The sequence below is a fragment of the Dipteris shenzhenensis genome, chromosome 23, assembly GCF_047967505.1.
Source record: "Dipteris shenzhenensis isolate YYH24624 ecotype China chromosome 23, Dip_SZ_1.0, whole genome shotgun sequence".
NCBI lineage: Eukaryota > Viridiplantae > Streptophyta > Polypodiopsida > Gleicheniales > Dipteridaceae > Dipteris > Dipteris shenzhenensis.
Genome location: NC_141618.1, coordinates 34,301,915 through 34,329,687, shown reverse-complemented (window position 1 = coordinate 34,329,687; position 27,773 = coordinate 34,301,915). Strand labels below are relative to the sequence as shown.

General features: G+C 49.3%; 1 protein-coding gene across 1 annotated transcript in view; it reads left to right on the top strand.

Moving 5' to 3' along the window:
• Nucleotides 1-27,773, top strand: part of LOC147887297 (cyclin-C1-1-like) — a 97,274-nt gene that overhangs the window by 34,493 nt on the left and 35,008 nt on the right. Inside the window, exon 4 of the mRNA XM_087394504.1 lies at nt 720-759. Within this exon, the coding sequence (XP_087250630.1) occupies nt 720-759 (40 nt within the window). The remainder of the gene's footprint in view (nt 1-719; nt 760-27,773) is intronic.

The window sequence follows — 27,773 nt, the reverse complement described above, 5'->3', positions numbered from 1 at the left end:
GATGAGGATTGGGTGTCTCAGATGTCCCTTCCTCTTCTTGCTGCAACAACACTCTCTTCAAGTAGAATAATCATGCACTTGAATGGAGGTGCCTTGGATGGTGGTGGTTGGAAATTGTCTATTGCTCCCAATGACTGACAAGGGCATAGTCCGAATATATATGCTATGACGGGTTCATGATCCTTGCTGTGAGTCAAGGGGCCACCACCATTAATCGTAATGCTTCCCCTATATATTCATCCTTGGTAATATGACCACCATCATGGCAAAGGGTCAGTAACTTTCTGACATTTTCTGAAAATGAATAGCAAATGACAGATGGACAATGAAAGTAAGAGACTTTCGTTTATCACATTGAGAGCTTAGATGCTTTCTGGATGAATAAATGAGATGGCAATGATGGTTCTTTTGTACATAGGGTTCTTATGGCTCGAATATGATCATAACTCTCGTTTTGTTCATGCTTCATAATATGCAACATTTATAATATCTCATAGCTTCTTTTCGATGTCATGTAAGGGAGTGTGTTCCGTCTATTGTTTGTGCAAGGGTGGTGGTTGTTTTGCTTGAACCTAAAAAAGAAGTCCCATGGAAGTATTGCAGACTGTGTGCACTTGTGGGTTTGGAAGGCCTTATGCATCAACATAGATTTAATATGCTTTTTTTTTTGTTATCTCTGTTTAAGGAAGTCAGCACTGCCTGTATACTTTGTGTTGCAGATATTGAGTATTTGGCACAACGAACGAAAGTTAGACAAAGGTAACGTGATGAAGTCATTTCCAATGTTTTCTACTTGTTGTCTTTGGGTCTAGATTGGCATCCATGTGAGATAACACTATATTCAATTGATGGGAAGCAAATTTTTCCATCTAAATGCCTGTTTCTGGATTGTCAGATTGCTTAAGACAACAGTGTGATCGATCGCTGGGATGCAAAATTTCCATTCAAATGTTTTTTTTTCAGTTTCATATTTCTAAATAGAGTGCAAAAATACTCTCTAGAAAGATCTTTTAAAGGGATTACGATCGTATCGGAAGCTGCTTGTTGCTCCTTGCTCCCCGACACGCCTCTTCCGTGCTGCTGCCCCTCCCCCCAGCTCTCCCCCCCCCCCCCCCCCCCCATTTGCTCCCTCACCCCCACCTCTCATTCTTTACCTGGCTTCCCTCCCCGCTGCTGACTGCTCCCCTCCCTCCTCTCCTACTGCCCCCCTATTCCGCCTCTCTTTCTTCCCCCTCCCCCTCCTCATTCTCTGTCCCTCGGCCTCCATGCCCACTGCTACGTCCCCCTCCCTCCCCTCCGTCTCCCTACATGCTGCTGCAACAACCCCCTTCTTTCCACCTCCCTCCCTCCCTCGCTGCCCCTCCCCTTGCTCCCCACTCTTGTTGCCCCTCTCTCCCTCCCCGCCTTCCTCTTTTCCTAGTTTTCTCTCGTGACGGGCGGACCCTAAGTTTGTTCAAGTTGGCCTTCCACCCTTGATTGGTGAATGGCTACCCAACCAATCCTCATCCCCTTTCACTGGCCTTGAGAACATGCACTTTCTCTAAAGACAAGCTCCCTGTGGTTTAAGAAGGACGTGGAATTTGAGAGCTTCACCACCCTCTCTCTTTTGCACTTATTCATGGATCCCACCCCTCCAGGACTCAGGCTAGGGACTGGATGCTCGTTGCCTTGCCTTCAGACCTCATCCCCCCCCTTTTAGATGTACATTTATTAGGGTTTTTCCAGTAGCCCCTTGGCACTTCGCTCTAGGAAGATCTCTCTCACACCTTTTTCACTAGGCTTTGACTCTGTGGAGGATAGATGGGTCACATCTATTTTTATCAAGTTCTTTGTTCTTTCTCAAGTCTACCATTGCTTCTTTGCCACGATCAAAGCTTCCTTTAGTTTGGGCACAGAAACCCCCTCTCTCGTTCGTTTACACTCCTCGGGAGTTATCAGGTCCGATAGGGTCATCATGACTAATCTTAATATCCAATGACCAGACTATGCCAAGTACAAGTCCGACAACATGTTGGATAAGTACAAGGCTCGGATCATGGCAAAAGGATTCACACAGGTACATGGTTTCGTAGGATCCTTGGGGACTTAGCTAGTGATACTTTTGGTGCGGCCCCTTCTTGACATAGCATTCCTTTGGCACCTCCTGCATGTCCTATTGTCCCTCATTGGGTTGTGGTTAGAGTTTGCATTTCTCCACCAGCTTCTGCAGATTAGGAGCCCCCTACTCTTGTTCCTGACCCTCTCCTTGACCTCCTTTTGGTGGTGGCTAGAGATGATGTTCCTTCAGATCCTTCTCTCACAAATCAAGAGATTGCCCCTCTCCGGGGATCCTAGTCCTCCTCCTCTCAAGCAGCCCCTTTGCCTTCAGTACAGAAGCTAACTCTTCTTGGTCAAGGGCCTAGGATGGCTCCTACCTCTGTAGCCTCCTTGTCGGCAAGGATCTTATAGACTCCGGCGCCATTTTTGATTTATACAAACTATTTCTCCCCTCTGGCTGATTGTGGAGACTTGTTTGTGCCCTCCACTTTTGCTGACATTGTGAATCTTCCAAATCATACTGAAAGGGCGTCCACTTCCACAGGTATGGGGGTCCTTTTCCTTGTGGACTTCCCTTCCCTTCCCTGAGGAGACCTGCTTCATAAGAGGGAGGTGTTCCCGCCACCAGGTTGGCTAAGGTTTTCAGTCTACCCCCATTCTGTCAATGAGGATTGTAAGTTGGAATATTTAGGGCCTTGGCGGTGTTCCTCATTGCCATCAAAGGCAGCTGATTCATAATCAGCTTCATCCAGGTCTCACTGAGAGTCTCATTGACATTCTCTTTATTTAGGAACACACATTCGGTGGTAAAGATTGTGCAAAGTTAGGTCATACTTTTTGGTCTCCCTCATTGGCCACTAGCTGCATTTTAGTCTCAGATTCTTTTCTCCCTTGTAGTTGGACATGGCATAATGACACTCTCTATAGCATACTTCACATTGATGGATGTAAGGTTGGCCTCCTCAATCTTTACGCCCCCGATAATAGAGAAGAACTTGTCCTTTTTTGGGTATAAACTGCTTTTATGGGCCCTAATTATAGATTCATGGATTTTTGGAGGTGACTTCAACATGGTGGAGTTGCCTTTTGAGACAAGACAGGGGGAAGGGAAGGGGGCATCCACTCTCTTGAGAGCGCAACTTGGGATGCCTTTCTCAATTCAGCTCCATAGATTCTTGGATAGATGATGCTTTTCACACTTTTTCTCACTCATTCCTATTTTCATGATTGAGTAGGAGACGTAAGATGCCCATCCATGCACAGATAGACAGATTTTATGCTCATGACTAGGCATTAGATAGAGGTATTAGAAAAGAGTGGTGGAGGTTTCTTGCTAAGGTCAATGATCTGCACAACAGGAGCTAACCAAAGAGATAGTGCCCTAGAATCACACAGTGGTAAATTCAAACCAAACTTCTTTCCTTAGTGTATACGACTATACATGTACAGGCTTCGATGAACAATGCTCAAGAGAGAGAGAGAGAGAGTAGAAACATCAATATATATTGGTCCAAGGTGGACCAAATCATATGCAAGATATGTGCATAGCGTGCCACCCTCTATCAATCGAGTATTGATTAGATGTGGACTGTCTAGAATGTTCTCCTCCGTCCTATGGCACCTTCTTGCATTTCTCTAGGGATTTCCACCTTGGAACAGTTTCTTGTGGTTTTGATGGTTTCTGAGCCTTGTTCGAGAGCCCGTTTTGCGAGCATCAAGATTTGGATGCTTTGTATGCAGGGAGGGCCTTAAAGAGGCAGTGTTATAGATCTGGGTTTCTCATATGCAAGGCGGGTGCCTTCTCCTTCACTTGTGGAAGTGGCTCTCTTTGGTATTAGTGTTTTTATCACTCTATTGCTCGTTCTAGGTTGGGAGGTTGACAGTTAGCATCCCTACAGAGGGAAGAGCAGAAGCGACCTGTAGATGCTTGGGTTCAGCAGTGCCTTGGTGCACAACGAGGGCTCATCATTAGGTTCTTTTGAATCAAAGAGCGTACTATGCCTTTCATACACAAGCATCGTTTTGAACTCAAATGAGAGGAAGAGTCAATAAATACTTATTCTTGACTTTTGCCCGAGACAGGGTAGAGAAAGTGTTTCTGAGCTACTTGACTCTGACGGGGCTTTACATTCAGAGCTTGACATTGCCTTACATATTGCTTCTGATTTCCATGTCTCCCTTCTTTCTACAGATCTTGACACACCCACCAAAGATGATGCCAAACATAGAGTTTGGCAAGCTATTACAGTATTGGTGAAAATAGATATGAGAGTCATCATCTTATTCCAAAGGAGGGATGTAGAAACTTGGTTGCCCAATGGAGGCCAACCACTCTCCTTTGTGCACTTTCTATAAGACCTTGGCAAAAGCTATCAGTTTGCATTTGCAGTCTTTTCTCCCGTATCTTATTCATCAGACACAAACGGGTTTTCTGCATGGCCGTAGCATGTTTGATAACGGGTTTTTTTTTGGGAGGCTTTGGACTAGGCTATGAAGAGTGGCCAAGGGTTTAGCCATTTTGCTCTTGGATTTCAACAAAGCCTATGACATAGTATATTGGGGCTTCTTGGAGGGTGCCCTTCTATGCCTAGATTTTCAGATGCTTGGATCAAAGGGGTATCTTCATTGTACAGATTAGCCCATAGTCAGGTGCTCATCAATAGGGTTAGAGGAGAAAGAAAGAAAGACTATTAAAAGTCTTCAGAAGACCAAAAAGGGTCTATGAGACTAAAAGAAGCTAATTCAATGAATTGATGGGTGGAGCCACTAAACAGGCATCAACACCCAAGACAAATACAAATTCCATAATCCATAACCCTGCCCATAATAGAGTCGGTACATAGAGAGATTTTAGATTTCCAGGTCGGTCCAACAGGGATGCTCTCTTGCCCCTTTGTTGTACTTATTTGTTGGCTGAAGCCATGAGCATCTTTTTGAGATCTTTGGCTGATATAATTGGGCCGAGGCTTCCCTTGAGGCAGGATGAGGAGAACTTGGACAGTAGGCTGCTGACGACACTGCTGTTTTTTGGATGCCACTTCCTAGACTCTCACATCTTTTAGGAAAACCTTGGATTTATTTTGTTCTGCAGCAAGTGCAGATATCATTTGGAATAAATCCAATGCCTTATGGATTAGTGATAGGACACACCAGATTGGGGGGCTGGTTTTGTTTTCACTTGGATCAGAGAGGTGTTTTTATTATATATTGGGGCTGCCAGGTTATGTGGTTCTCTCTCCTTTGCAGCGGTTTGCTCCTATGTTGAATTGTATCAGGAGAAAACGTGTTTAGCTAGACGTGACCTTTGCATCTAGAGTGGTAATTGTTAACCATACTGCTGGCCACAACCTTATTTATTTTATTCTTGTTGTTGCCACTCTAGGAAGTGCATCGCTCAGCTCAAAAGACCGATAAGGAATTTCTTGTGGAGTGGACTTGATGGTGCCGTAGATACCAGAGACAGAGTGGCTTGGAAGACCTTGATTTTCCCCACATAGGAAGGGGGCCTCAATATCATTGATCCAGATTCCTAGTGTAGGGCAAGATAGTGGTCAGGGGGCTTTTGCTAGGATAGTAGCCTTGAAAATATTTCTTAATTTGTTGCATACAATTCTGCTTCCCCTCCTCGGGTGACGATTGGATGGATAGTATCAGGTCGATTTTTACCTCAACGCATCTTAGGATTCATGCCTCCCCTTTTATGACTGCCATCATGATAGTTTGAGGCAGCTTCTTTGGAGAATCCCACCGTCTTCGTAGGAAGAGATTGATAGGCATCCTATCATGTGGAATGACCTCATACTTGATGATCATGGCAGACCTCTTGGGGCTTTGGTTAAGTGCAGTGGTCAAGGTCCCACTTCCTCTGTGGGATCTTGAAAGGGTTTCAAGAACCTTCTAGATGATTGTAAACTTCTGTTGGTAAGTCACCTTAAAGGATATAAGAGAAGAATCAAGCGGATTGATGCAACTCATAGATGGCAGGCCTTATATGGATTGGGGCTTTTACGGGGGCTAGCATCCCGCTTCAAATCATAGGCTTCAACAAGGTTCAAATGAGGATGGCTTGGTTCTCGATGTTCACTCTGGGGTGAGTTATCGGGTCTAGGGATGATATTCTTGTGGAGGTTGTTTGTGAGCTTGTCAGAGTTTTGGATCATATGGAGCAGTGATTCTTTTGACTCCAGGTTGGTACCTAGACGGCTTTATGGAGATGTCCATAAAGTATTTGCAGTAGGACTCTGGGGAGTGGGAGTGGATCGATGCAATAAACCATGAGAAGAGTCTCCCTTTCTTTTGCTACACAGTTAACAATGCCCATGGGTTTTAGCTCAATCTTAGGAGCTAGAAGCTCCTCATTGGGAGAATTTTCAGATTTCTACAATCTTGCAAAAATTACTTTGAAGAAATCTTTGGAAGTCCCGCAAAAATAGAAAAATCACTACTTTCTTGTGGCTTTCCATTTATGGCGGCTTTCTATTTATGGCGGTATTGGAGTAAACTTGTAGAGGTCAGCCCCTAGTTGCCCTCATTGCCTTTCGAGTGAGGAGTCCATGCAACATTGTTTATGGGATTGCAGACAAGTGATGTTAATCTAGAAGGGGATTGCTAGACTTTTGGGACTACTTTTGTTCCCTCTTCCTACTTCATGACCTGGGGCTCGATGGCTTGGATCTCTCTTTTGGGCCCTCATAATTTTTTTGAGGAGCATAACTCCTCTTAGGCTCTTTCAGTTCAAACGACATTTAGTTGAGTCTTGCTCTCTAGATGATGTTCCCCCTTCTTGCTGCAGACTTGCACACACCTTGGTGGATACTTTTTGGGAGATCTTAATGAGCATTTCATTGTGGCATATATGGAATTGATGGCTCCTAGCTCCACCCATCTCACACTATCGCGAGGATTTGGACAGACAATGTATACCATTTGGTTCAACATGCAGGGGTCTTCCAGGGTGGTGTCATAAGGGCATGAGTTTTGTACCGGCATGTGGGTAGGACACTGGAAAACTAAGTGGGCAGGGCCATGGGATGTGAGTGTGCAAAGTTCTCCCTAGGAATTAGTGCCTTGGGGTGAATTGGGGTTTGGGCCCAAAGGGGGCAAAGAACCCTTAAAACCCAAGTGGGTCATTAGTTAGGCCCTTAAAATGCACTACTAGAGGGGGCATGGGGAAAATTCATTTGTTTGGTCCAAAAAAAGGCCCTATAGAGGGGGAAATGGGGGGAAGTGAGGATGGGGGATGCCACGTGGAATTTCCATGCCTTGGATGCAATTAGCAAGGGTGCTTGTGGAAGCACTTGAGAAAATCGTCACGCATGGGGCTATGGCCAGGAGTTAGTTTGGGCTGTTTTGGCACTATACAACAGGGTTTCCAGCAGAGTTCGGATGGGGGTTGGATGGACAGTTGAGATCATGAGCACCACTGGGGTCAAACAAGGTTCCCACGTTCGCCAACCTTGTTTGCCCTTTATATATACGAGCTTGAGTCTTTTATGAGGACCCTAGGAGCAGCTGGTTGCTCTCTTGCCGGGTACTTGCTCCAGATTCTATTGTATGCTGATGATGTGGTACTCTTATCTTCGTTTGCTGAGGGGCTCCAGAGACATCTAGATGCATTGGCTTTTTGTGAGTCCCATGACTTGAAGGTCAACTTGGGTAAAACCAACGCTATGATCTTCAACACCTCCAAAGCAGCTATACATAGAGAGAAATTTACTTTTGAAGAGGCACCAATTGAGATTGTCTCATCATACACTTACCTAGGGGTTCTATTCTCTGGACCTATCTTCACGATGAGACCGGCTATGCGGGCCCACTCGAGTAGAGGATACGCCTCCCCTGACCGACTGGAGAGACAATGCTTCCATTCACATTTTTCAAGACCGACTGACCAAGGGTCTTCTTTTTGACTCCTTGGTCTGACCTGCGGGCATGTATGGCAGCACTTGCTGGGGGCTAGACCTATCCGACACAGAGTGGAGAGATTACATGTTCTCTTGTTATCATGGATGATCCGCAATAAGCCATCTGTTCCTCATTAGATCATTCAGACTGAGTTCGGGGCATCTCCATTGCAGTTAGATGTGGCATTCCAGAATGTCACCTATCTATACCGCGTGCGAGATTATGGCTCCTGTACTGCAGGGCGACACAAGCTACCTTGGTTGGCGTTAGCATCTTCTATGGCATTAGCAGCTTAGGGTGACCATAGATGTCGGTACGCACACACATGCATATGGTTTGAGAGACTGGGTTTCCATATGGACAGGCTGCCGCCTTTCAGTACAGCATTGACGCTCCGTTTGTCTTGTTTCGGGACAGAGTTCAAGTGGATCATCCAGGAGGGATCTTTTACAGCTACACACATTTAGGACGTGGTTGGCACAGATAGAGCTTCCTATGAAGCTCAGTTTCTATCGGGACCACTGCCTACGCATCTCCAAGGAGGCTTTCATTATCCCACCAGGGTACACTCAGATCCACCTACCACACTCACTCAGGATTGCCATTGGACAGTTCCATGTGTCATCGCACCTACTTTGTATCGAGAGTGAACGAGCAGATGGGGTCCCAAAGAGAGCCGTATCTGCAGTCTGTCACAAAATGCCTGTGTACAAGAAACCTTGCTTTCAGCTTCAAATCCTCATGGTAGGATAAACCAGCACCAACTTTGGCACAACTACAATTGACCTAGTTTTCGCCTAGTAAACAACAAGACATCCACTAGATTACTAGAAAAAAGCTGGCAATTTTTTTGGCCCCAATTCAACCCTCTTTTATCTTCTGTCAAGTACATTAAAACCTGTCCAAAATCCATATGCAAATGGCTTTACCTGCAAGCACTTTAGACACCAAAAACACATAAAAAGCCAATTTCAGAATTCCAAGCTAGAGATATTCAAGAAGCTCTCATGCCAGGCCAAAAGATCAAAAGGAAACGAGGAAGTTAAAAACAGATGTTTATTTGAGACCTTCAAAAACTCAAAAAAACCAGCGTTTTCTCCTTTACATGGCGTCTTTCAAGAGACCGGTTCAAAAGCCAGCTTTGTTAGGCCACAAAGATTTGAAGTTAGAGCATGTAATTTCCTTTTCTTGCAGCATTAGCAGCTTGCAATGGTCCCTATGATTCGCACCAGATCATTATCACTATCTCTAAACTTAACCTGTATATTTGGACGAGATTCATGGAAGCGCTGGAATGTAGAGTTCGGTGGCAAGAAACGATGGGAAATCTCAAGGCAACAAAGACTAGGGCAACCATTACATATGGCAAGTAGACTGTGTCGACAAAAGTTCCTGCATTGGTGCACATCTAACTCCTTAAGCTTACTCGACGAGAGAGCCAGTGATTGCCAGCCTGGGAGAGTGACTTAATGGCACCAATTCACATGCAAAACTCTAAGGTTTTGACAACCTTGCGTGATAACTCTCAGTGAAAATTTGTCAAGGCTAAAACAAAACCTAAGATCTAGAACTTCTAAGAGCTTGCAACATTCACCAATGGATGTTACCATGATATCATTGCAAAGGTAAGGCTAGCTCAAGGTTCGAAGGGATGTCGGCCCACTGTATTGTATTGTATTGTATTGGATCCGACTGCATCTACTATGAGGATGATGATGCCAGGGATGTCTATGACTATGGTGACATGTATGATGATATCATTGACTATGTCCACACAGTTTTCTCTAGCATGGGTTAGGATGCTCACTTAGTAGCTCCACCCTTTTGCTCATTGTATCAAGTTTTCTATCAGTCTCATAGACCCATCAGTCTTTAGCAGACTTTAATAAACTTTCTTTCTTTCTTTCTTTCTTTCTTCGATGCAATTAGCAAGGTTGCTTGTGGAAGCATCTGAGAAAAATCGTCATGTGAGGCGGTGTGTGGGGGACAGAGAGTTGACGAGGAGAAGAAAAACAAGCCAGATTTACGCTGCATGGCACATGGGTTATACAAACTTCCAGTTGCAGCACGGATCCCTTAGCTAGAGCACAAGATCTCTTTTGTGGCTGTGGATAGAGCCGTACGACTGTACGGAACATCCATACGACATACGGTCTACGTATGGACTGATATGGAATCAAGATTACAGTACAGACTGCAGCTATGGGTTGCTCTAGTTGTTGAATGCGGGTCAGCCATATAATGTGTACGGACACTTATACCGGTTGGTGCTTGTTGGAGATTTCATAGCCAAAGCGTGTGTGAAATGTGTGTTGGTGTGCTGTACTAGGAGATCTAGTACTAGTTCATGTGTGAGCCATGTGAGTGCCATGTGTCACCATGGGACTTATTCCATATGTGCTTGGTGCTAGTGTGTGAGTGTGTAGCCTATAAAGGCTTGTACTTCACTTGTCTCATTTAATGATGATGAATGAATGAGAGCCTTTCATGGTGTTTACATTTGAGTGTCACTTCTTCTCTCCCTAGCCTATCTCTCTCTCACTCTCCTTCGGCGCCTACAGGATTTGGGTTATGACCAGGAGATCATTTGGGTTGTCATGGCACTTTACGAGAGTCTCAGGCAGAGTTTGGGCAGGGTCTGGGTGGACAGACGAGATCATGATCAATATTGGGGTCAAACAAGGGTGTCCTTTATCACCTACCCTTTTTGGCCTCTACAGTGACGACAGTGATGCAAACATAGGGGCGGTATGGATGCTCTCTTGCTGGCATTCAAATCCAGATATTGCTGTATGCTCCAGAGACACCTTGACGCACTACAGTTTTTTTGTGAGTCTCATGATTTGAAGGTCAACCTTGGTAAAACCAAGGTTATGATCTTCAATACATCTCGAGCCGTCATGCACTAGAAGTAGTTCACGTTTGATGGGCTACCTGTTGAGATAGTTTCATCATACACGTATCTGGTGGTTGTCTTCTTCGGACCTATCTTCACTATGAGACCCAATCCGTGAGGATCTCTTACAGCTACACACATTCCGGACCTGGTTGGGACCGAGCGAACTCCCAGTGAAGCTCAGCTTCTATAGAGATCACTGCATGCACATCACAAAGGAGGGTTTCATTGACCCACCAGGATACACGCAGGTCCACCTACCCCTCTCATTGAGGATCTCTATTGGGCAGTTCCGGGTCTCTTCACATAGACTTCGTATCGAGAGCGGCAAAGTAGAGGGCCTACTCAGCGAGATTCGCATATGCACATTATGTGACATGTAGGAGGTGGAGACGGAGGAGCACTTCATCTTCAGGTGCCCTGTTTTTTTAGAGATAGCTCTGGGGGTTTGTCCCAATTCCTCTCCTACCCAAACCAGATGTGTTTGGCGGGCTTCATCCATGAGGTAGTTAGGCACTGTGAGAGGATACTTTGATCATGGAGACAGGAGCAGACTTCTTCCTTGGCAGATCCTTCTCAGAGCTCTATCATGGAGTTCTTCGTGCTAGATCACATGGACCCCCACGAGATGAGGCCTCGACATGATCGTGACCTAGAGCCAGTGACCCGACAGCTCAGATAGAGGGTTGACGCGCGGATTACACTTGGGGACATCCCCTCTCTATTCAGAGTTGGGGCCCAGCTGACTGGGGTTACTGGGGTTACTGTGGCCCTTGTTAGGCGCAGAGCTATGACCAGGAGACGTCATAGAGCCGAACCCGTGAGCAGCCGACAACACTGTATCGCTGATTTCATGCCTCCATTGCCACATCCACCCTAATGTCTTGATGACGATGATGATGATGAGATTGATATGTAGTCGACCACTGACATGACTATGTTGTACTAGTACTATCATTTTGCATTTTTGCATTCTACATTGGTGTGGATGCTCGTTTAGTAGCTCCACCCTCATAGCTCATTTTGTATGTCATCATCTTCTCCACCCTAACCCTAATTTTGCTCAGCTCCTTCTTGTGCAACCACCTCTAGCTATCTCTTTCTCTCGCTTCATTTTCGCTTCTAGTTTCCTCTTCTTGCAGTCATTTGCATCCGTCTCTGCCAGCCACAGCCCGCCTCCATTGCCACCTTCATTCGAGAGCTTCTGGAGCTTTGGGAGCTGTTCATGGCCTTTATTACTAGCTGGTCGGCACGTCTAGAGGTGCCCAAAACTGCTGCTGTGTAGTTGACCACCTGACAGCATTCTCTACAGTACTTCGAGGCCTTTGAAGGCATTTTCGAACAGTCTTCTAGCTTCCAACGTATCTTCATCAGCCACCTTTCACGTAGGCAACCTGTTTTTGCACTTCGGAGTGCCTTGGTGAGCCGTTTTGAGGACTTCAGACCTGCTGCAGCACTCAGCTCTGCATTTCAGGGCGTATACTTGCCGCTCTTTGATTCGGCTTCACTCAGTTCTACATTTCGGGGCATGTACTTGCTGTTGTGTTTTGAAGCTTGTGACCAGCCCATTCCTTTGCTCATTCTTCATCTCAGCTTGCTGCCCGCCTTCACGCACGCCTTTGCCATCATGACTTCGTTGTCTTGTAGTTCCTTGCTCGTGGAGAAGTTCAAGGGGAAAGGTTTCCCACGTGTCAAACCAAGATGCAGCTGCTCCTATCACCAACTGGTATTTCTCCCAAGAAATAAAGAAGAGTCTTTATCAGATTGACTATGATCAAGGAAAACTGACTTTGGTTCACTAGAATAAGTTTTACTACTTTTGCTTTGCATTGGTAAAAGAGAACTATGGGGACACCCACAAGGGACTAGGATTAGTCCAAGAACTAGGAATGCATGCATTTCGCTAACCTTTAATGGGTTAAAGTGTTGGAATTTGTTTGTGCCATGTGTAGGACCTAAGAGAGTGCAAAAAGGAACCAAGAGTGGGGAGAAAAGTAAAAAAGTACTCCCACAAGGATCAAAAAGTAAAGACAAGGGGACGCCTCATTATAAGGAGGGCCCACAAGATTAAAAGGCGCCTAAAAGCTCCGAAGCACCAGATTGAGAAGGAAAAAGACTAAAATCTTGGCTTTTTGTAAAAGTAGCTTTTAGAAAGCAGACCCTAGCTTTTTGTTAGGCCAAGTCTATAAAAGAAAGCCCCCAAGCCTCCCAGATTCATTCAAGAGTTGTACTTAGCTTCATGCTCTTTTTAGAGCCAGATGTACAAAGTATTATTCTATTGCAATAAAGACCTTCGGGGGGGTCCAGCCCTTATTTCTGGGCCCTGTTGTTGCACGTGCTATGTCTCCTTCTTCTCTCCCTCTGTTCTATCGCAAAGAATCTATGAGATAAGTGTTGCAATTCTGATTTTCAGATTTCAGTTTGCATTCTCCAGTTTCTATCGTGAAGCACTTGTGAAATATTGCAAAATTATTGCGTGGAAGTAGCAATCTATGTTCTTTCTCTCCCTCTCTCAATTCATGTTGATTCCCATAGGAAATCTGCTACTCCTCGTCAGCTGAAGATTTTAGATGTTGTTTTTCCCTGTTTTCTATGAAATTTAAAATCTATCTTGATGATTATCTGCTGTGAATCGAAGATCCAGGCTGCGTTTCTACCAGCAGTGATTCGTTTTTAGGGTTTTCGGTCTGGTTTCAGTGGTATCAGGGCATTGGATTTCCACTTTCTTTGGTGGAAACGGTCCAAGGCTAGCATGCAGCTGTGAATCAAGGTAAGGCGCACTTGGTTGTGTATCGGTTCGAGTGCTGGAGGGTGAGGCACCAATTGCGATCTAATTCTAGCTCGAGAAGGTGGGGCGCTCTTGCTTGTGGACTAATACCCATCCAGGAAGGTGGGGCACTGCTGTTTGAAGGCTAGGAGCTGAGGCGCATCTTTCAGGAGGCACAAAGTCGTATTGGCCAGACGTCTCGTCTGTCTCTATCGCCATATCTCTTGGGCTGTTTTCTTCTCTTCTCTGTGATCTATCAAATGGAAAGGACGTTCATTCTGTCGTCATGCTTGGTGATGTGCTTCCAATCTCTTGCTTAGAATTCTCGCAGCAAAGAGCACTTGCTTTTCACAAAAAGCATCTGCTTCTCCCAAAAAAGCACCCGCTTTTCACAAAAAGCAACCGCTTTTTGTGCACATGCAGCCTTCTTTTCTCCAAAGCGGCGTAAAAAAAAGCAGCAAAAAGCAATAGTTGCTATTTCGTTTTTCTCATCATGGACGCGGCCACTTAGCCCTCACAAGTACAAGCACCTACTACAAGTTTTACAGTTGTAGAACCTTACAATTCTAGAGCTCCTGCGAGCCCCCCTCCCTCCCTCCCGCAGCCTCTACCTCCCTACCCTCTCTCCCTCGCCCTCGCCCCCCCTCGCCCTCGCCTTACCCCCCTCGCCCTCGCCGCACCCCCCCCGCCTCCACGCCCCCACCCCTCGCCCCTCCGCCCCTCGACCCTCCCCTCACCCTCGCCTTGCCCCTCACCCTCACCCCTCCCCCCCTCGCCTCGCCCCTCCGCCCGCCCCCTGCCTCGCCCCTCGCCTCACCCCTCCGCCTCACCCAGCCCCTCGCGTCGCCCCCGCCCCTCGCCTCGCCCCCCCGCCCGCCCGCCCCTTGCCCCTCCGCCCTTCCGCCCCGCCCCTCGCCTTTCACCTCCCCCCGCCCTCCGCCCTCACCCTTCACCCCCCCTCCGCCTCTCCGCCCTCCACCCTCGCCCCCCCCCTCGCCCTCGCCCCTCCCCCCCCCTCCGCCCTCCGCCCTCGCCTCCGCCGCCGTTCCTCCCCCTCGCCTTCGACCTCCGCCTCCGCTCTCGCCTCCGACATCCGCCCTCCGCCCCTTCCGCCTCCGCCCCCGCCTTCGCCTCCGTTTCCCCCACCCGCCTCGATTCGTCTCGCCTCATCCTTCTCCGTCACACCCAGGCTCCATCCCTCGTCTATCTCCCCCCCTTTTTGGTGGCAGCCTCTTCTTCATCGGAGATCTCGCAGTTTGTCTTGGCGGTATGGCGGCTCCCTGCTCGGAACTGGAGGCCCAGCCGGACCCTCCCTCTCCAGATGCCTACCGTGTTATCTTGACAGAGCAACAATCGTCTCGGGTAAAACAGGTTGCCAATGACTTTGCCCTTACTTCCGTCTATGGCAGAGTCATTGGACACTCTCCCTCCAGATCAGCCATCAGGGACTGGCTCCAGTCCACTCTCATGCTAGAGGACAGCCACATGGAGGAGGTGGCCCTTATGGGAAGGGGCATCTTCTGGCTTAAACTCTCCACTGAGAAAGCTGCGAGCAACCTGATTACTGGCTCCCCCACATCTGTGGATGGAAAGATTATCATGATAGTCCCCTGGTACCGCGGGTTCAGCGCAGCGGATTTTGATGCTCGTTTCCGCATACCTCGCCACCCAGTGACGCTAGTTTTTCTTGGCCTTGCTGCTGAGTTGCGGCCGATAGTTAGGGACCTAGGTTCCCACTTTGGCTGGGTGATGCATGACACTTTCGTCGACGCGGTTACTGCGGCAGGAGCTCCCCGAGTCCGTGTGGCTGTGGCAGACCCTGCGACTCTCCCTGCAGTGATTGAGATCGTGACAGATGCTGGCAGCATTACTCAGAGCATGGTAGTCACAGGACAGCTAGGCCAGTGCCTGAGGTGTCACGGCTTTGGGCACCTGGCTGCTACCTGTCCACGATTCTCCAGCTCCTCTCGGCCCCCCCCGCCTCCCCCCCCTCCGCCCCCTCCCCCCCCCTCCGGGCAGCCACGTCAGGAGGAGCAGAGGCAGTCGGAGTCCGGTCCAGAGGTGGCTGGCGGCTGGACCGAGGTCAGAAGGAAAAGAGGAAAGAATAAGAAGATTTCTGACAAAGGCAAGGAGGCAGAGGTTACCCAACCTACAGCAGCGCCTCAGAGACCTGACAGGCAGCCGCCCCAGGGTCCTGGGAGAGCTTCTTCTTCGACTGTAGCCCACCCTCCGCAGCCTCAGGTCCCCCTTTCTTCCGCTCCCCAGCCCCCTTCCACTCAGACCCAGCCCTTCCCCAGTCGCAGCCCCATCTTCCCGACCCGTAGCATCAGTCCCCGCCTCTTCCTCTTCAGCCCCCTCCTCTTCCTCTTCCTTCTCAGCCCCAGTCCCAGTTTCAGCCCCATCCCCCCCCCCCCCCTGCCCCTCTCAGCTCTCCTGTAGTGTCAGCTGCACCGATGGTTCCTCAGCCGCGGGCAGCCCCCACTCCCCCTCCTCCGCCCCCCCCGCTAGTCAATTCCGTGGAGTCTGAGTTGCCTACCCTGTAGCCTCCTCCCCCTTCCCCACCCCAGGCTGGACACCCCGAGTCTACACCACCCCTGGAGCAGTCTTCCCTGTCTGCTAGCCCGACCCCCTCAATTGCAGACTCTGGCGGGCCTCAGCTTCAGGAGAGAGAGCTTCCTCGCGACTTCTACAGATCTGGTCCCTGGGATTACTTGGATGTGGCCGACCTTGGGACCTTCCCTGCTTGCCTCGACATCAGTATCTTCCTGCTCCGTAAAGGGGCGGATGGGAAGATTGCAGCCTTGGCCCCAAGGGATGGCCCTGGCTTTGCTTTCACATTTCTCAGCGACGGCACCGAGACTTGGACAGACGACTCGGTCTGGGAGGCTCTCAGAGAGCAGACGCACACCCAGGTTTGTTCCTGGATAGGTCCGTCGGGTGGACAGCTTCTCGAGACTCAGTGGTCCGAGGGTGACGTGCGCCTGCGGTGGCGCTGCGCCGCCAAGCACTTCAGATTGATTGTGATCCTCAGGCCCCCTCTGTCGTGGCCCCTTCCCTAGGATGTCAGAGCCTGGACTCCTCAGAAACTCCGAGCCTTCTACGGGATGACTACCTCAGAGATCTCGAGTTGGCTCGAGAAAGCGTTTGTCCATGGCACTAAAGGCCTCACGCCTCTGCTGAAAGTTTTGAAGAACGGGCAGGACGACCCCGCCTCCCCCTCCAAACCTTCTCAAAAGCGTCAGCGCCTCCATTCCGAAATGTCAGATTCTTCATCGACATCAGCCGCGAGCAGACAGTTGTTCGCAGCCTACCAGTCCTCATCATGAGCTTACACCTCGTCTCCTGGAACATGAACGGGTTTCATTCTTCTGGCACCCGTGGTCCTAGGAAGCTCATCCTGAGACAGGAACTTCAGCCAGCAGTGATTGGTCGCTTGGATATACTTTTGCTCCAGGAGCATAAGCTTTCAGTGGCTCATTCCCGTAGCTGCGGGAAGATCCTCCCTGGATGCTCTCACACTTACTGGGAGCCCTCGATTGGTGCACAGGGGAGGAGTGGCGGTGTCTGTTCTTCTGTTGGCGAGCTGATTGCCCAGGGAGTTTTTGGTCATGGTACGTTGATTCCAGGCCGTGCACTTTGGGTTGGCCTAGAGTTGGAGGGTTCCAAAATAGGAATCCTCAACATCTATGCTCCCACAGACCTCCGATGCAGAGCCACTTTCTGGAGGACACTCACAGGGATTCTCCCAGACATGGATTCATGGATTGTTGGAGGTGACTTCAACAATCTAGGGACTTTGGAGGACCAGCAGGGCAGAGGACCAGAGTTTACAGGTATGGCGCAGGCAGAGCAGTCCGCTTGGGACTCCTTTATCTTCGCGACAGGAGGCAGGGACAGCTGGAGAGACCCGTCCTTCCGCCGATGGCACGGGAGCTTGGACTTCTCGTGGGGTTTTCGCAGGGAAGGAGGCAGACTCCTGGAGAGACTGGATAGATTCTATGTCAGTGATTGGGCCATCAGCAGAGGTGGTCAGGTGGGTATAGTGCCAGGGACGACACTCTCCGACCACGCGCCTGTGCTCTTATCACTAGACTCGGTAGCTCAGTCCCTTCCTCCCCGTTCGTGCCGGATTCCCGATTCCATCTTCTCGAGGGAGGAGGTGCGCAGTAGTATCGGTAGCCTTTGGGACAGATTGGGGCGAGTGCGTGGATCTGGTAGATTCGGTGGCGCAGGCTTTGCAGGAGTCCAGCCAGATTTGCCAGCTCGCAGCCCTTCAGGTTCGCCAGGAGTGGTGGGGCAGAGAGAGCTCTTCGCAGGACCTCGCCTCCATTCAGCGACTCCAGCAGGCAGCTCCGGGTTCGGAGGAGCTTCGGATCCAGGCCCTTCGAGCCAGAGCCCTTCTTGAGGAGACTCTCCAGCGCCGTTCAGAGTTTTCCTATCACGCCTCCCTCTCATACTGGGCTCGGAAGGGCGACCGGATGAGCAGAGAGTTCTTCAGGACGCATGGCCAGAGAGCAGCAGGTGATCAGCTCCAGAGTCTTAGGACAGCGGAGGGGCACATCGTTACTGATTCGGAGGAGGTCTTGGGGTTGGCTACCGACTTCTACAGGACTCTTTTCCAGCAGGAGCAGCTTGCCCCTCGTACTAGACGTTCCCGCGAGGAGGTGTGGAGGCACATTCCACCCCTTGTTCAGCCCAGCATGCAGGCGACGTTGATGGCACCGTTCACTACTGACGAGATGCAGGAGGCCTTGATGGCCATCGATGGGCAGAAATGCCCTGGCGAGAATGGGCTCTCTCGCGCTTTCTTCACTTTCAGCAGCGGACATATGCCAGAGAGCCTCTGCTCGGGATTGATTTGCCTCATCCCGAAGGGAGGCGATCGACAGGAGATCCGTCAGTGGCGCCCGATCACTCTCCTCACCACTGCCTACAAAATCCTCGCCAAGATGATCAGCGCCAGAGTTCAGCCTCTACTTCCTGACCTCATTCATGACACTCATACAGGCTTTGTCCAAGATCGCAGTATCCTGGATAATGTCTTCACCTTCTCAGAGGCGGCGGAGTGGGCTCAGCACAGTGGGTCACATTTAGCTATCCTACTTCTCGACTTTGAGAAGGCCTACGATCGAGTGGACTGGTCCTTCCTGGAGGGTACTCTGGAGCGACTAGGTTTCCCAGCAGGATGGATTCAGGGTATATCAGCGTTATACAGGACAGCTTCTAGCAGGGTCATCATTGGCGGCAGGATGGGAGAGCGATTTCGTTTGGAGAGATCAGTGCGTCAGGGTTGCCCCCTTGCTCCTTACCTGTTTCTCTTCTTCGCCGAGGCTATGACACACTACCTTTGGGCGAGGTCGACCGGGATCCGAGGTGTTCGCCTTCCCATCAGGGAGGACACGGAGCTCCTGGATTCGGAGTACGTAGATGACACAGCACTGTATGTCCAGGATGATGAGATGATGCTGGAGAGGGTGAGGATGGCCCTAGAGGTCTTCTGTTCGGCAGCCGGTGTGAAAATCAACTGGAACAAATCAGTTGGTTTTCTCACAAACCCCGGGGCGTGCTCACAGTGGGGGAGGTTTTTGGGTTTCAGGTGGATCCCGCGGGGACAGACAGCTAGATATCTCGGCTTTCAGGTCGGCCTGGATATCACGCCAGCTCAGCAGTTTCTCTCGGTGCTAGATTCCATTCGACGGAAGCTGGCTTTCTGGAGCACTGCTAAGCTCTCTCTTGCAGGTCGTGCTCTTGTAGTCAACCAGGTCCTCCTAGCCACGGCATGGTATGTGGCTTCCTGTTGGTGTTTCTCGAGATCCAGCGTGGCACAGCTTAGGAGGTTGGTCCGGAACTTCCTGTGGTCCGGGGGGGACGGTCTCAGAGATACCAGAGCCAGGGTTGCCTGGCAGATAGTCATTCTTCCGCAGGCTTAGGGTGGCTTGGGGGTCATCGATCCTGAGCTTCAGAGTGAGGCCCTGCTGGGCAAGTTGGTTATCTGCGGTTTGACCCCGGGGGGGCAAACGTGGAAGATGTTACTTTAGCAGGGGATCGGTTCTTGCGTCCCGCGCCGAGGTGGAGAGTGGCTACCGTCCCTCCGGTGGATCTTCACTTCTGCACCACTCACTCGCTTCTGCACCACTCACTCACCCCCGCTCCCCGCTCATTCGTAGCCTTCTCATGGTTTGGAGGCGGCTCCGTCTCAGCCTCATTCAGTCCCCTCCTAGCTGTCCGGAGGAGATCGACCGCCAGCCGCTCATCTGGAACGATCAGGTCAGAGATGCCTCGGGCCTTCAGCTGGGGGAGAGATCACATATCATGTGGGATGGTTGGATGCGGGGGCCAGCCCGGTCCCTTCGAGTTTGGAGGGACACTTACAGACACTTGGAGATCGTTGCTCTAGCTGTTTCCTTCTTTACGGTTTTGGGGGACGGCCGTCTCAGGAGAGAGGGTGTGCTCATGGACCCCCTCCTCCCGTGGCAGAGGGTTCGGGTCGTAGGCCTCGTGGGGAAGGTTTGGCGGACCGATCCTAGTATAGAGCAGGATCAGCTGCAGTTATGGCGACTCTGGCTTTTGGAGGGACGGGCCTTGTCAGAGCTTGATTGGGACCCAGAAGAGTGGAGATGGCCAGAGATTGTGGCAGGCCAGGGGCCGATCCCTTTCTTCGCTTACAGCACGACATTGGGCAGGAGAGTTCTCGGGAGGATGGAGAGCCGCCCTCCCACCCAGCGGCCCAGTTGGTATGCTCAGGGTATCTCCAGGCTATTTCTGCAGGCCTTCTGGAAGGCCTTGTGGGAGAGCTGGCGGCCGCGGAAGATTTCCTACTTCCTTTGGCTACTCGCCCACAAGGGTCTTCCAGTGGGGAGCTGGTTGCGACAGGTTGGTCAGGATGGACTTTGTCAGATCTGTCATGAGGACGAGAAGTCACCAAAACACTGCCTGTGGAGCTGCACTCGCGCCCAGGAAGTGTGGAGGTGGACCTTCGGGATCCTTACTCGCGCAGCACCAGAGCTAGGTTTGATCACTTGGGGCGCGTTCTGCTGGTGCAGTACCGCACCTGGCTTTCATCAGTTGTTCGAGGCAGGCCCGCAGGACCCCATGTTCCTTATCACACATGGGACTTGGGGGCCGCTAGAGGGCATTCCCAGGAGAGGCAGCCAGTCTGGGAGATTATTAGCAGCATCGCTGGATGGCACATCTGGACCTCGCGTTGCGCGCAGATCCTCGGTGGCACCTCTCTTTCGACTGCCCAGGTCATGACCGACATCTGGAGTGAGATTATACACACACTCAGAGGCCAGTGGGACCAGATACAGGGAGATTCCCGGGCTGGCCGGGAGAAGCGGAGACGATTCCTCCGTGATTGGGATACGCAGGGCCTCTTCTTCGAGCATACTTCGCAGGGCCTTCAGTGGCGCTATTCACCACCTCTCTGGCTGTTCATTCACACTCGCCTGATCCCTCCGTGAGAGAGAGCTTTATATTTTTGTTTCCTTTTAGGGCTGCGTCCGATTTGTGAATGCAGCCCCGTCAGTTGCAAAGCTGACCTCTTGTATCTTGTTTTCGAAGTAATATAATCAGCACTGTTTTTTCGGGGGGGGGAAAAAAAAAAAACAAGTACAAGCACCTAAGCAAGATTGCGAGATGAAGAGGAGAAGGTCCCAGGATGAGGATTCTATCTGCTATGCATCGAAGATCCAGGCTGCGTTTCTACCAGTAGTGATTCATTTTTAGGGTTTTTGGTCCGGTTTCAGCTCCTTATGCGTGAAGGAGTTTGGGATGTTGAGGACAACAAAGTTGATACACTTGATCGGCAACAACGCTAGCTTTGGAAGCAGCAGAATACAAAAGCCATTGCCCTCATTGGTCGTTGCTTGGCCGGCTCTCTCATCCATCATGTGGACTTCAAGTCAATTTCTAAGGAGATTTGGGATCGCCTTGAGATGTTATTTGATAATAAAATCACCAACTCCAAAGTCTTTTTGAAGCTCAAGTTCTATGATTTGAAAATAGAAGAGAGTGATGAGTTGAGTGATCATCTAGCAAGGTTTCAATCTCTTGTTCAACAACTCTCAAGTTTGAAAAGCGCGCTTGATGATGAAGATAAGATGGTTGTTCTTATGAAGAGTATGCATGGGATACCACACTTTGAGCAAACTCTTGATGTACTACGCCTTGCCACCACCACGTTTGATGATATGGTGGCTCTACTGATTAAGAAGGACCATCGTAACAAAGAAGCCATTCTTGCCTCTCCTGGTGATCAAGCATTTTCTTCCACAAGCAAATGGAAGACCAACAAGAAGATTATTTGTAGGTTTTGTAAGAGGAAAGGATATATTGAGGCTTATTGCTTCAAGAAAAAGGAACAAGAACAAGAGAAGCACCATGCCAATCTTCTTGCTAAAGAACATGCCCAACTTGAAAAGCCCCCTAAGGAGATAGATGCAGCCACAACTGAGACTCACGGCCTCTCTCTTGAGGAGCCATATGACTCGGATTGGGCTTTCTAGGCCCTATATGCTATATGTTTTTGTGTTGAGTCAATAAAGGTTCTTAGCCTTGAGTTGTCCCTCTAAACTGAATGTATCTGGAGTCAATAAAAGGTACTCTGTCTTGGGTTGTCCCCCAAAAATGATTGTATCAATTTTTACTTTGGTGTGATGGTATTGACCACCCAGTTTAGAGTAAGGGGGGGTGACGAGTGATGGTTTGCCCTTGCCGGTCGCAAGCTGACTGAGAAGTCACTAACACAGGCGAGGTGTTGGATAGTTGGACTTGCTCTTTGCAGCATTGCGGTGGAGTGGGGATCGGTCTACTCCTTGCATGTTGGGTCTCACACTCTTTGCTCTGAAGGGGGGTGTTGGAGATATCATAGCCAAAGTGTGTGTGAAATGTGTGTTTTGGTGTGTTGTACTAGGAGATCTAGTACTAGTTCATGTGTGAGTGCCACGTGTCACCATGGGACTTATCCCATATGCACTTGGTGCTAGTGTGTGAGTGTGTAGCCTATAAAGGCTTGTACTTCACTTGTCTCATTTGATGATGATGAATGAATGAGAGCCTTTCATGGTGTTTAGATTTGAGTACCACTTCTTCTCTCCCTAGCCTACCTTTCTCTCACTCACTCTCACCATGTTTCCTTCGGTGCTGATCAGCCGTACAGTTAGTATGGGCTGGTTGCAGTTACCTTGGGCTGCATGCTCATCTCGGGTTGTGTGCTCACCTCGGGTCAATTTTGGGCGACTTATTTTGTTCAATGTTTCATTTAAAGCTCGCCGAGCATTTTGAAGCTTGACTGGCTTAGAAAGGGATGCACATGGGCACTTCTTTTGATGTTGGCTGTGTAATTATGCTTAATTTCTGTGCTTGAGCAGATGGATGTCCTTGTGGGCACTAGTGGCAGCTATAAAAGATTGTGTGGCTAAGTGGGACTGCTAGTAACAATTTTCGGGCTGTGTGCCTATGGTTGGGCAGAGATAAATGCCATCCGCCAAAGATTGGACAAAGCAGTGACCAGCATAGTATATTCTTGGTAAGAACAATGAACACAAAGGCTATGCATGGGGCCATGTTGGCCAATGGGAGGTGGAATGTTCTAAATGCAAAAGCTATTTTAGCCCATGTGTAATCTTTGCGTTTAGGGTCTCCCTAATATTAAAAAAATACCGAAAGGGGCGCCAAGGGTTTGGGGCCAATCTTTGTCCTTATTCTTGAGCAGGAGCACTCTAGCTCCCAATTTGTGTTGGAGTTACTTGCTGAATATTCTAATAAGAAAGCATTGGCTGGTTAGTCATCTAATACCGCCCTCTTGTTGGCCTTGAGGCTGGTTTTAGGTGGCGTCTGCTAGGATGACTATCTTTCTTAGGGAGTGGAAAGGCTCCTTTTTTGTCTTGAAGTACATCACATGTTTGAGGTGCCTCAACGTGGAAGCTTTACTGGCTCTTTTGATGAGTAGGTTTTGGACATACTTAGGTATTTTGTTTTTCAAGCTATGCATGATGTACTCTTGTCATGAGCATTTGCTTATGGGGTCTTTTTCCTACTTAGTAGAAGTCTTTTTCATTGAAAAATAAATAAACAGAAGAAAATGCTATGGAGATGTCTTTTTTTCTTATTCTTTCCCCTTCCCCGCCCCATCGAGTCCCCCCCCAAGCGCCAGGGATCAAATGAAATTATAAGGTCAGCCATACATGGCACAGAGGAGAGGGATACTTTGACCTATCCTGCCTCTTAGATAATTGTAAGAAAAAACGCCAGATTACACATTGTGTGGGAAGGGAAATGTGGTCCCATTCCTCGCCCCATTGCCGCGTCATCCTCCCCGCTATCCCAAAAGAGGTGGCAAAATAGTGAGGAGGGTCTCATACCTTGAATACATTGAAGGTATATCACAATGTATCTTTGCCTAAGGAACTAAGTCCCCAATTGTACATGTTGCAGCACCCGAACGAGGGGAGCTCATTCCCAACACCCACATGAGCGAAAGAGAAAAATAGAGCTGTTTGCAGCAAGCCATAGCAGACAAGATGAGTGTAGAGCTAGCTACAAAGTAGGCTTTGTGATAAATACCTTCCACCCAAGAGTGCATGACCGAATTTGCGGGGACCATGGCAAACTTAGAGGAGTGATGTGACATATAGGTTAAAGGCTCCATAGCAATGCGTGTGTCCAAAGCCACATCCATGCAGGCAAAGCCATGTGTCAGTGGGTGAAAAACCGGCTCTAATACCATTGTAAGAAAGAGCGCCAAAACACGCCACATGTCAAAAGGAAACTTTGTTGCAGCTGTCCCACTCCCCACCTCATAGCCATGTCATCCTCACCTCTATCCCAAAAGAGCTGGTGGGAATGTGAGGAGATTCTCAGACCTTAAATAATATTAAGGTATGTCACAACGCACCTTTGCATATGGGACTTATTAGAAGTTAACCTATACAGAGGGTATCCTGTAGCGGAACACCCAGGAATTACATGTGGAAGTGCTTAACTATGGAATCCAAAACTTCTTTTTTTTTGTGTACTTTCACAACCACGTGTGTGTGTGCAAGCTAGTAAATAGACTGTGAACTAAGAGAGATATAGCACCAACAAAATGATATATTTCTATCCTCAAATGGACACAATACAAAAGAGAGGCTTAGAGTCCCACCAAACAGTGTTCTTCTGACCTTACAAAAAGTTGTACTACTGTCACCTTGGCACGTCTAGATCCCTGAGCATGCGTGGTCCTCTCTAACCTTATGTAGACTTAGTCATCATGTGCCGATCCCTGCACCTTGCTGCTCTGGATGTCAGCCTAGGTGTGCAGCCCTATCAAGCTCTTTGTGTGCAGCTCTTGAGCCTGCTTTAGACCTTTTGGAGTAGGCCCTATTTCCACTGACTCCAATTTGCTGGCCCCCATCATAAGGGGCCCGGCTCTATATGCTCCTCTTCGGTGGGAGGGCTGGTGCGAGCCTCGTGCTCGTCTTCTGATGTCAACATGCACGGCATCTTTGGCTCTTTGCAGCTCTCTTACTTGTCTTCTTGTGGTCCACTTGAGTCCAGCCCTTTGGATGGCTCAATTCAAGGAGTGTGCGACTTGTGTTGTTGTCAGATGGGGAAAATAGATCTATCCTCTAAACCCTACCTACTGTTTTGGCAAAATAGCCCTGACGACAGCAATGCAAGGTGACGGCAGTGGTTGTAATTGAGGAAGCGGTAGATTAGCAATGTGGTAGCTTGCAATAAAAGTGTGCATTTGCAAAGTGGTTGCGATCATCATATGAACACAGAAGGAGAAGAAGAGTCTTAATCAAACATTAGAGCACCAGCAATTCGACCAATTGACGTAAACAATAGCGTCATGGCAAAACTTAAGAACATACGAAGCAAGATAGCACGCTTGCAACAAAAGGAATGAGTCGTCGTCACCAGTGGAGGCATCTTTCAGAGAAAAAATCCTTCATGTGAGCCAATCTTCTTATTTACTACCCTGAATTGTTGTGTCCACTGGGGTTCTTACATGGACATGCTATTATGAAGTGGTTCTGCACTACCTCCTTATGTTCTGGAGACTGATGATCTCTTGATGTTCAGTGCCTTAATTTATTTCTTTGGTATTCTCTAAGTCAATTTGCTCATTCCCCCTCCCCCAAATCTGTAATTTGTTAGCACCTATGTGTTGGGAGTGTAGGGTGACACCTTAGGTGTAGGCGCGGGGCACTTTTTACTCCAACTAGTGGAGGTTTTTTCCCCTGAGCTTGGCAGGCACACTTCCATGTGACCTGCAGGGTGTGCTTAGCAAGCACAACCCTATCCATGTATATGATGTGACTTTAGTCACATCTTCTCTATCATTCATTCCAATCATTGCTATTGCACTTGCTTACTCCTTGTGTGTCTTGTCTCTGCACCAACAAATGGTATCAGAGCATTCTCTGTGACGTGACATCCTAACGTGCAGCCACCATCTTCCAGCCGCCTTCCCCCCATCGCCTACTCGTGGTGTAGCTGATATCGTGGAGCAGCCTGAGGAGCGCTCTGTTGTTGTTCGTGTTCTGCCGCCCTGCGCCGTGGAGCTAGTCGTGGAGAGCTGTTGCCGTATCTGCTCCGCCTTGGTCGCTGAGTGCTGCTGCCTACGCCTGGCCGTCGCCCCTATGCGTGGAGGTGCTCCAGCCTAGTGGACGTGCTGTCCATCAAGCTCAGGCTCCCGCTCAGGCCCGTGGACGTGAGCCTGCTGCAGGCCCCCGCTTTGGCCCGTGGACGTGAACCTGCCTGTGGTGGCCGACGCCTGCTGGTGCAAGCTGCTGCTGCCCTGCACTGTCGCCCTGCTCGTGTAAGCCGCTGCTGCCCTGCGCCGTCGCCCTGCCTGTGGAGGCCGTCGCCAAGCTCGTGGAGAGCTCCTGCCATCATCCTACGTGGAGCTAACGCTTCATTTTCCAGCCTCTCCAGCCTAGTGGTCGTACTGCCCACCGACTAGCTCAGGCCCCCGCTGCACGTAACTTGCGCCTACCCGAGACCTGCGCCATGTTGCTGTTCGTGACGTGCACCTTGTTGCCGTTCTTGAGGTGCGGACTGCTCCTATTGAGGTGCGGCTGGATCTGGTGCGGGTAGCCCTGTGCTACTGTGGAGTGGCCTGTTTCTAAGGAGCGGCCGGAGGTGGTGAACACAAGCATCGTCTTGACCCTGTGAGGCTTATTTTTGTGCGGCCCTGCGACTTAGCCAGTACTCGTGCTGTCCTGTTTTGGTGCGAGCAGCCTTCTATCCGCGTCCTGTTACTGGTTTGTAGCATCTTGCTTGACGTGCTGGTGGTTTTGGCCCATGTGCCTCGAGGTATTTCTTTATTTTTAGGTACACAGTCATTCAGGGCAGAATCAAAGGGATTTTTGCATTTTGGGGAAATTCTGTGCAATTGCAATGGCAGAAAGGGATGTTTTTGGATTGCTCTCTGCAGAAGATAAGTTGGATGGCACCAACTATCCTCTCTGGTCGTACATGATGCGACATGTGCTTGTGGCCAAAGGCTTTTGGGGCATTGTGGATGGCACTCAGTTGCGTCCACATGCACCAACAACCGCTCCTTCACCCAGTTCAGAGGGTGAGTCATCTCGGATTACAGAGATATCACATGCACCTACTCCAGAGCAGAGTCGATGGGATGGCCGGGATGCCAATGCACATGCCTTGATTGCATTATCTGTTAAAAGAAGCATTATTCCTCACATCCGGTCATGCAAAACAGCAAGGGCAGCTTGGGAAAGTTTGGGAAACTTGTACCAAGTCAGGAATGAAGCCCGTGTGGCATACTTGAAGAAGAAATTGGAGACTCTTCCTATGCTTGATGGTGATTCCATGGATGATTATCTCACGAAGGTAAAGGATTTACGGGAGCAATTAGCATCTGTGGATGGGTTTCTACAGTGTTGCAGGCCATCCCCGACACGTATCAGAATGTGTCCACTACTATGCGGCTTATGATGAAGGGTAATCCCAATTCGATTACCTTCGATGAGCTTGTAAATTAGACTTATACATCCTCCCATGATGAGGTATGGGCTTTTACAGTGTTATGCAGTTACAATCCGTTTGTTCATGATGCATGCCTATCTGTGAGTGATGCCAATGTATGGTATTTTGACAGTGGTGCTAGCAAGCACATTACTTCATAGAAGGATTTGTTTACATCTTATGCAG